The following is a 10,423-nucleotide window of genomic DNA, read 5'->3' as shown; positions in this document are numbered from 1 at the left end:
GCCAAGGAAATACATCCATAGGCTCCCGAGGCCTTTGTAATTTTACTCGGAGTTCAAATCAGAAGTGGTTCTCCTGAGTTACATCATCTAATCTTCTAGAATATCCCAATGAAGTGTCCTTAAGATACATTCACTCCTGTACTGTGCGTTTTTTTTTTTTTTTCTCTCTCTGCCATTCTATAAACAGCAGTCTGAAAAGGCCCTTACTTCAAGGCATAACTCTTCATCTTATATCATGGACTCTGGTAACTCATCCATCACCCCAAACCAACTTCAGGCGTAAGATCTGAAATGAGAAGGGTCCCCATAGGAAACAAGCATTTCTCCCCTCTTTTCAGTGCATCAGCTTGGTTAACTATCACACCACCAGATAATTTATTCAAAGCTGACCCAAGAAGCCACAGAGGGATTTTATTCACACACACACACAAAAGTCTTATAAGGAAATAAATTTGTTTTAAAATAAGATAGAAAATGGGGTTTTCCTGTAAGAACACATTTAATGCCTGCAACCAACTGATGATGAGTAGCAGGTAGTCTACCTGCTATGAGGTCCTAGAGATGTCTCCACTGACCAAAAATCAAACCAAACCAAACCAAACCAAATGGGTCAACCAGATCCCTCCCCCACGAAAACACTGAAACAAAAGACTGATGATCTGTTTATGTAGTCACATGAAAAATAAACATCTTTATTTTTTGCCTACTTTATTTCATTTTTTCAAATAAAATTTAAATCTGTACAAAGTATACTGTTACAGTATATATTTTGTAAGAACCAATGCCTAAAAGAATCACAATACTTCAATAAGCAGTACAGCAGACCTCGCTAGCTTCAGCTTTGATATTGAACAAACTCAAGCCGGCTGATGCACAACACGGTTGCTTGGTTTCCACATGGTGAGTTCCCAGCACTGAGATGGGAGAACATGACAGCAAATATGGTTATATTACAGCCCAACACACTGCGCTTCTTCATATGATAATAACTGCACATATTTAACACAGAATGCTCAAATTTACTTTTTAAATTGCATTTGCTTACTTTTTAGTTGGCAAAAATTCAGCATTCTTAAATGGGGTCCCCAAACAGTGCAAATTAATGATATTCTATTGTATATTGGCACAACTCCAATAAGGATTAACTTGTAAACTCAATGAATATCAAGAACTTAGCCCTAGACTTTAACTAATATACACCTGGTCCATTTAACCAACGTCATTTGGAAAGACAGTAAAGAGCAGCTCTATTTCTGAAAGGACATTGTTTTGACCACTCTTTAGAGAAGATAATTTTTAAATTGTCATTAAAATGTTTTACTATAAAAATTTTACAAACTTGATTAGAAATTTCAAGGTGATTCACAGCAGACAAATACAAACTGTTTATATTCCAACAATACCAAGGCTTAGACTTTCAAGTGGAGCACAACCGTGTCAGCTGTGTTAACTGAAACTGGACAGTGTACTAAGTTTATAAGTGGTGCTGGGTCTAGCAAGTGTAAATACACAGTATATTTCAATGAAAAGAATTGTCTTCTTTATACTTTATTTGTTTTCCCATAAGGAAACATTAATGTTTACATTCTTTAATAAAGTTAATCTTACATCAGAATATAACTTAATACTGTCAGCAACAGGGACCACACACAGTAAATAAGAAGCACATTTAAAATAAGTCTGATTTCACATAGATTAACATTTGTTGGTTAATAAAATATTGACAGTATTACAATCTTACAATATTTACAGTAAGAAAAATCTAGAGTAATATATACCTTTCACAGCAGGATTCCTTTTTAAGTTTTTCCAGTTTGGGATTGTGTGTACACAAAAGCTCAAAATAAAGCAACTCTGCACGTAATCTTAAAGTAATGGCTACAGGGGGACTCCATCACGGCCACTAAAAATAATGGTGACTTCTCACGGAGTCTGTGGCATCTGAGAACCCAGTTAATTTACCAAAGTCTGCTCAAACCAGCCTTAGTTACCCAGATTAAACCAGCCTTAGTTACCCAGATTAAAGCTGCAGAACTCCGGCCTTCCCCAACTGCCGAAAACCCAAAAGACTTTCTCATCATGCTATAAGAAAAGAGGGGAAATTGGTTTCATCTCACACCTTATGGTTGGAAGCTCCCAACCAGTGCACGCTCCCTAACATATGCGGAAAGAGGGCAGGTTCCATCCCCAAGCCTCACAAGAGTCTACCCTCCAAGTGTAAGGCATCCTAATGCCAAGCTCCCATTCTCCAACTCTTGTGTATCAAGATAAGGCATGAACCTGGCCCGTGTGATACCAGTATCTTGGAGACTTGGGACTGGGGCAAAGGAACAGACTTGTGTAGTTTTCACTGAGAGCAACGGGAAAAATGGAAAGTGATGCACATTTCCAACTAGAATGACAAGAAGACCCACATCCCTAAACTGGAATTTGGCCAGGGCATCAGAGTTAGCACCCCCTCTCTGAGTACCACAAGCAATTAGGATGTGTGCTCTGGGCCTCCTCTTGGAGAGCATCTACAGTAAGTAACGCAGTGTGGGACATTAGTTCAGTGACTCCCAAGAAAGCAGATACAAATCTTGAATCTGGGGCTCTGCTCTGAGGTCAATACTCAAAGCTGTGGCCTGTCCCAACTCTGCTTACTTCATGTTATCTGATGGGCACAGAGCACTCAGGGATACGGCTGCTGGCTACTTTGAACTCTAGATCTTACAGGTAATCAACAGGTATCTGGGATTGAATTAGCAAACTGTACCATGGCTCCTTAAACAGACACTGTCAGGTTTGAAATCATGTCAAGCATGAATCTTCACTGTCAGGTCAGAAATCAAAGTGGGAATGTTCCCACTCAGCCAAGGTTATTTTGTCAAAACCTTAGAGGAGTTGGACAGTTTTTCAGTTTGCAAGTGATTGGTTACTTATTTCAATCAGGCTGGATTGGCAAACCAGACTGAGTTTTGTGTTTTGATTCTTACATTGTGCTAACCCAAAGCTGTTGCATTTGGGCTAAATACACTGACAGAGAAAATTCAAACAAAAGTTTCAGCAAACTTCTGTGGCATTTTCATTTTGGACGTCAATGCAAGATCGAAAGGTATTTCTACCCAACATAGTCTGTTTAAGTGTTTTATGTTACTTCCTTTTGGTCCTATACAGAATTTTTTATGACTTCTATATAGGTCTGAATGCTGCCCCGTGTAGATTCCTTCTGTATATCTAAAAATATATACTTTTCAGTAGTTCAGTACATGGTTAATCTTCCCACAGAGGAAGATTTTTATAATCACATGTTGCAAAGTAGAAAAACATCTCCTTTCTATGAAAGGAAATACACTTTTCTATTGTACACTTTTGAATAAGCCCAAAGGCATGCACCAAAAATCATTATTAAACTAAAACATGCACTAAAATGGCGTGGAATTAGACTTAAAGTGCTGCTTCTTGATTTTTAAATTTGAAGACATTTGTCAGTTGTTGAGTCAAAGTCCTCCCCACCCCCACCCCATGGTATCAAGAGAGAAAAGTAAAAAGTATGCATAAATCTTTTAGACAATTCTTTACATGGGGAAAAGATGGATATATCAACTATCCTATATGTAAACTGGACTCCCAGTTTTAAATAAAATCAGTATTTACTGGTAAAAATCGTCAAAGCTAACACACCCAAACAAATGTTACTTGTAAATAATGTTCTACATAGAGAATAATTTACTTTGGTTTTATGCACCTTCTCAAAAATAATACTAGTGTCCCACACTTCACCAAACTGATGTGTTCCAGCAAAGTTGTAAGGCAACTTATTTTTCCCTAGTGCCATCTTTTTTTCCCAACAGACAAAACTAAAATCTTTTGGTGAGGAAGGGGTTAAGATAATGGCTAACCCCTTGGCATCCTGAGCATGGTTTATCAAACTTTACCCTGCTAAACTTGTCAGGCACCTTGACCCCTATCTTGAACCAGGACTGGCTCCCACATCTGGAGATGACCTGACTCCTTATAAATAGCTCTCAGAACTTTACTTCTCTTTCCCTTCTATCTGGATGTTATAAAGTCTAACAAAACTAGCTGCAATGTCACATTTCACTAGTAGGGGCCACCATATGATAATAATCCCAATCTGAAATGTTTTAAGCCAATAGCTCTTAATTTTATCAATTATTTGTACTACAGTTTTCTATAGTTTGCTCAGAGCAAAAATGTTTCTAACTTGGGTTTCAGAAGGTAAGTGATGACCCTGAGGTTGTAGCAAAATTATCTGTATTATGTGCATTTTCCCCCTGGGGAGAGGGTCCATCACTTTTATCAGATTTTCAAAGGTATTTGTGAGCTCCCCCCTCCCCCCAAAGCACTACAGGGACTTAAGAGGGATACCCGTAATTCATTGTATAATAGGATTGGGAAATGGAGGCAGACAACAAAATCGCCTGGGGGCAGGGGTGCTGATCTTTCCCTTTATTTATATATGGGAAATAAGTGATTCAAAGTAGGAAAAGGAACTAATTAAGCTGGTTAAACTCCATTAAAAAAATAAAGTCACTTGCTACAATTTTCTTACTTCCATATGTGGTAAATTTAGCCTCCAAGAAAAGGTATGAAGACTGAACTTTTCTTTTCCGAAGGAAATTCACAGATATAATGCTGAATGCCATCCACATTAAAGAGCTAAGGCCATCAAATGTAGTAACTCTAATGATGTGAGCTTTTAACTTGTAGTTTTGAGTATAGAATTATCTAGAGTCAAATCCACACTCATTAACTTTCATTTCCAAAAATGGTCCACATTTAGACAAGTACCTGGCACAATTCCTGTACATAAACCTAAAATCTGGATTATGGTTAAACTTTCTATTTAAATTAAATCAAAGCTATGGCTCCACAACTATGTCACATCATGGAATCTAGCCATACACATCCATACCATGTTGTAGAAGATAGTCTCATTTCAAATACATCACTGAATTGTCAACAGAATTTGCAAATTCTATGAGCCACAGTGACCAGCAGAACACGATGGGAAGAACACGTCACGATCAACACCCCCAGCCAGAACACATTCAGACCTTCCAAAATAATCTGAAAAGAGACCTCTTAGTTGCTGGTTTTAAGTATGAGGTGTGCAAAAAACACTACAGGAAAAGAATACAGAATAAGATCATTAACTTATAAAAACAATTCTAGCCAAAAATACATCTCTCTGTTCCATTGAGAAAACTCAGTTTGTTTCCCTTCCTTTTCTTTTTTTTTTTTTTTTTCTTTTTGCAATTCTGAGTACAGCATCACACATTCAAAAGAATACTCTGTTCTCTGAGTAGAGTGTATCAAGGAAGCTATAACACTGCCAGTGGTTAAGTCACAGTCCTGGATCCTTAGCTATTACCATCCCTCAGAAAGCATCCATCTTAAATTTTCAAAAGGAACACTCACTTCACGAAATACCAATATGTGACATAAACCACGGAGAAGTTATATGAACCTTATAGAAAGCTACACAGAAGAGGGAACTGCCACCTATTTACCTCCAGTTTCTTAAGCACTTGCCCAGTAAGACTCAGATATCATTGCTAAATAGAAACTTACTAATACCCCAAAGCCAGGCCATACTAGGCTGGAAGTTGGATCTCAAAGACACAATTTTATACACACAAGACATATTTCCTATCCTAAGCTTTTACTTTACTTAAACAGTTTAATAAAGCTCATATTTATAAAGGATTTTATGGGCAAATAAAGATCTATATTAAAAATTTTATCAAAACAAAATTTATTGTTATATAGATAACAATAAATATTTTCTTGGCCTTATAAAGCATATATAGTTGCATATGAGTTTAACTTTGGGTGGGATATTGAAAACAATTTTACAAGAAATTAGAAAAGACTAGAAACAAAAGTGAAAGTGACTAGTCTTTAATTTCCAAAAACCCAAGTGCAAAGGTAAATAGTGCAATAATGAAAACTATAAATCTATAGGCCACTTGCACAGCCTTTCCTGCCTTTGCACTTTCCTGCATTATTACCAAACCCTGACAGCTGTATGCAGCATAAAAGTGGGCTATCATTTATCTCCATTGCCTAGACTCAAGGAAACCTTTCAGACTCATGTCAGTCATTTGAAGCCCTGGTCTTCATTTCTTTTAAATAATTTCTAAGGGAGGAGCTCTTTAAGAAGGCTCTGCACAGACTTAAACTATAGTATGCTAACTATAATTTAAAATCAGACACACAATAAAATGTGAAAATTATACTGTGTCAACTCTATAAAATATGTAAAAAATAACCCCACTAATGTTAATGAACTTGACATATGACGAAAGAAAAAACACCTTCCATGTACAGGCCAAGACTTCCTTTTGGCTATTTTAAAACCACAGGAATGTGTAAGTTTCTGATTAAAATGAAACTTGAAAGAAATATGTCAAAATTACTTGGAATAAACCCATTGTAAATTTAAAGTCAATGTGAATTTGAGTTATGTAACTTTGAAAACAAATATTTACCTTAAATAATATAAAACACTCTTGAGATTATAGAACAGATTACTAATCAACTCATCTTGCAAAGAACACAAGAACCTGGGAGATACATTAAATTATAATTAACTTCTGTCTACACTAACTAACTACAGGGACATCTACAATTTTAAAGTAGGAAAACAAACAAAAACATGAGTTCAGGGGATATGTTGTCTAATTCTGGAAATATATTATATGAGGGCTTAAGATCTACAATGTTAGATGGCTACAAATGTAAAGGAAATAGAAAAGATACTTCAAACAGCAAGTCAGTGATTGTATCTGGTTTACTGTCTTCTAAAAAAACTCATGTTGACCAAAGGTGTCTATAAAGAAAGGATCTTTGGGTGTAGATCTTTGTGGATTATATAGATAATTTTGAAATGTAAACATAAACTATACTGTGACAAGAGCCCAAGAAAACAGTATATGATAAATGTCACTAACAGTTTAAAAAGGGTAAATAAAAATGGTAAACTGTTATCTTTTTTTTCCCCAAAAATAGTAAGTTCCCAACACCAATGTGCCTTGATCAGAAAAGCTGTCATTTCACAACTGTGCTACTTAAATTTGTTCAGAGGAGCAGACACACAAACCCTCAAACCATCATATATACACATCAGAACTGATCTGTATAATCAATCCATCATCACCTTTACTAGCTACAGACCAAGTTATCTCTTAGCCAACAAGGGACCCCTGACACTTCTTTAGTGAAGCTCAACCTCCTTGCTCTTAGTCAACACCTCTCATGCAGAGTTCGTCTTAATGCTTTTTTCTATTGCCAATAAAAATCCCTCCTACTTTACTTCCAATCATTCTCTTCTGTATCTCTCACACCCCAATTCACAAACAAACAGCTTTATTCTTTCTGCTCTCCAATTTCCAAACCAGTAAGTCAGTTCTCAGTAACTTAAACACATGCTTCTTACACTCTTCATTTCCCAGACTTCCGAACAAGTAGTCATTTAGATGCCCTTCAAATTGCCAAGTTAAGACTATAAGGGAAAATAGCCATAAGAGTGGAGGGGACTAAATTACATCAAAATATAGAAATCTTCCTGGATCATCAATTAGCTATGTTCAAAGGGAAGAGTCATTATTTCCCTTTTTTTCTGAAGGAGGAATGCTCATATGCCATGAACAGGATCATAAAGGAGAAAGAAGGAGCCAAGTTGTCAACCATACTTGCCATGGAGGTCAAGAGCTACCAACAACTAACTGCACTGCATATTGTCAGTCCATTTCCGAAGAGTTTGACTCAATGTCAACCAGTGTAAATTATTACCTGATTATCATTACTGTTTGAGCTACTCAAGTGAGTGTCACCTGTCCTCGAACTTTTAACTACCACTTAAATCCTCCTAGAAGTCTTTTGTATTAATACATCTCAGACAAAAATATATACCAGCAAGAAGATTTCCACAATTCCAAAACACAAGTGTGACTTTTCACCTTATAGGCCTTCGGAATTACTAAAGTGAATCCAAAACCAAAAAAATTAAAACTCATTAGTTTAACTCCACCCCCCATGAAATGCTAAAAAAATTAATTACGATGCAAATTAATAATAAAAACAAAGTATGTACTCATGGAAGCACAAAAATATGATTCCAAGAACAATAAAATATTTCTGGTCTGTAAAAAGTCGCCTTGTTTTACACAAAAGATCACCACATTTCTACATCAACAAGACAGTTTTACCACAAAAGCTAGACAACAGAAGAAAGGGAAGAAAAAAGAGGAGGGAGAAGAGAGCAAATGTAATGGAAGGAAGGAGACATAAAACATAACATGAAGGCAAAAATGGAATAATATAAATTCCTTGGCTATTTTTCATACCCAACTTTTCTGAAGACACAAGTCGCCTAGACCCATAAACATCAAAATTGGTAGTGTGTAGATGGAGGATAGTGAACTGCTTAGAACCAGCTGCATCTCATTTTTCATCTGCTTGCTCTTTAATCTTGAAACTCTAATGCTAATTTAGACTATGTTAATGCTAGTTTAGATCATCATTACATGGCCCATAATAATGAAATTTCTGTTCAAAAAGAGCCAGTCAAATGGCCTAGGCCTTAAATTTAGGCTTGATTTTAGAATCAAATAGCTTCATAAATCTTTAAATCAGCTTTTCTTAAAAAATGTACTGCAAACCCTGTAGAGCTATGGTAATTAATGCTGTTGGATTAAGTGTCACTTTAAGTAGTGATCACTTTAGTTTTATAGAGTATGTTACTATCAAAGTCCTAATTTTGGCTTACAATGAAGAAAACAATGTTTTAATATGTTTAATGTTTAAAATTTTTGATAAAGTTTAAAATAAACTTACAAAACTAGTAAATTTGCTTAGGCAATTAGATCTCTCCTTTATTCTATTCTCATGACAAATCATGAGCTCTCTCTGAATGTTATACTCAAGAGTTCTCACCCACTGTTTTGAATCTAAAGTGCTGAAGATCTCCTTGTCTTAGCTTTCTTTCACACAATAAACAAAATTTCATCCTGTTATCCAAGAAAGGACAAAAAGGGGAAAAATAGATTTTCTATCTCAGTTTTTATGGATAAGAAAATATTAAAAGTACACTTGTGTTTAAAAAAAGGATGGAGCTATGAAAGCTACCCAAGTAATTTAGGGAAGCCCCATTCTAAAATCATCTGAAAATGTGTATGGTGTATTACATTAAAAAAAAAAAAAACTAATGGAAATACTGGAGAAGAGAGGGCAAGCCATGTAAAGATAAAAACAATTCTATGCCCATGGTGTGTTCACCGTGGCTGTCAGATTAACCCAAAATGTTAACAGAGAAAACTGTTGTTAGTTTTAAAAGTTTCAACATTGCCAAAACACAAAAATGTTAAAAGTGCAAAACCAGAACTGAGATGATTTCTCCAAACATCAAGTTCCAAAAAAAAAAAAATAATAATAATAATAATAATAAAATAAAATAAAAAATAAGGAATAAAAAGATGATATTACTTCTTTTCCAACACACTAAATCTTAATCCACATAAGGATGCTTTGAAGTGCTTGGGCCACCAAACCCACCCAGATTCTTCCCTCCTTCCCACCCAAATTTAGCTCCATTTTCCTGCAGAAAAAGGTACAAATCCCTACATTGATGAGAACAAGAAATGAAAACAGTGAGTACAACTGATAGAGATCCATTGACTTTTATTACAAATGTACTTGATCACTTGGCTTCAAAAAATTTAAAAATCAATATACCCTAATATCTGTATGCCAGTACAAAGCAAACTGTTTTACAAATTAAATACCTAAAAACTTGACAAAAATATTAAAATTTGATGAAAAGCAATTATAAAAATTCTTAATCTCTCTCTTCAAAAAAAGGAGGCAGTCTTCCCAGACCTATCATACAATGTTAATAGTATTCAGCATTTTAGAACAGGTAGCTAAATTATATTTTTTATGTCAGCATTAAAAAAACCTCTTAAACTAATAGATTTTATTTGTATATGCTCCAGTTAAGTTTGTGAATGCCATCTGATTGCAATATAATCAACTCTCTTTAATTCAATTCTAATTTATACCTATTTAATAATTTGCATAGCTTGAAAGGGATAAAGGTTATTCTATGACTAATTAACATAAACTATTACAGTGCTATTTCTCAAGGCAGTAAGTATTTGCTCCCAAATGAAATTATCTGTCTCCTTTCAGCAGGGGTTAAAAATTACTAGCAGCTTTCTCCATTACCTAAAACAAAACAAAACAAACTGGAATAATCATCTCTTGATGTAAGGGTCTAAAACCAAAAATTGATAGACTTTTCATTTTAAGTCAAATTTTAACCCCTGCATGAGACTAGAAAGTGAGACTTTCAAGGTCTTTTAAATTTTCCATTGGTTTTGGTTTCTACTTTCCATGGCTTTTGAGAAGCTGGAAA

The 10,423-nt window shown here is 35.2% G+C and overlaps 1 protein-coding gene across 1 annotated transcript; it reads right to left on the bottom strand.

Annotated features, from left to right (window-relative positions):
* Positions 1–668: 668 nt before the first annotated feature.
* Positions 669–10,378, bottom strand: Igip (IgA inducing protein). Its single transcript, XM_021214897.2, has one exon. It carries the CDS (start codon positions 995–997, stop codon positions 836–838), a length of 162 nt encoding a protein of 53 aa, XP_021070556.1. The 5' UTR covers positions 998–10,378; the 3' UTR covers positions 669–835.
* Positions 10,379–10,423: the final 45 nt, after the last annotated feature.

This window comes from Mus pahari, chromosome 15, assembly GCF_900095145.1.
Source record: "Mus pahari chromosome 15, PAHARI_EIJ_v1.1, whole genome shotgun sequence".
In the NCBI taxonomy this organism is placed as follows: domain Eukaryota; kingdom Metazoa; phylum Chordata; class Mammalia; order Rodentia; family Muridae; genus Mus; species Mus pahari.
Note: the sequence above shows the minus strand (reverse complement) of the source record. Positions and strands in the feature narration are given on the sequence as shown.

Bases quoted from the DNA above. Each gene is read 5' to 3' on its own strand.
- Igip (XM_021214897.2), bottom strand. From the start codon at position 997: ATGTGCAGTTATTATCATATGAAGAAGCGCAGTGTGTTGGGCTGTAAT.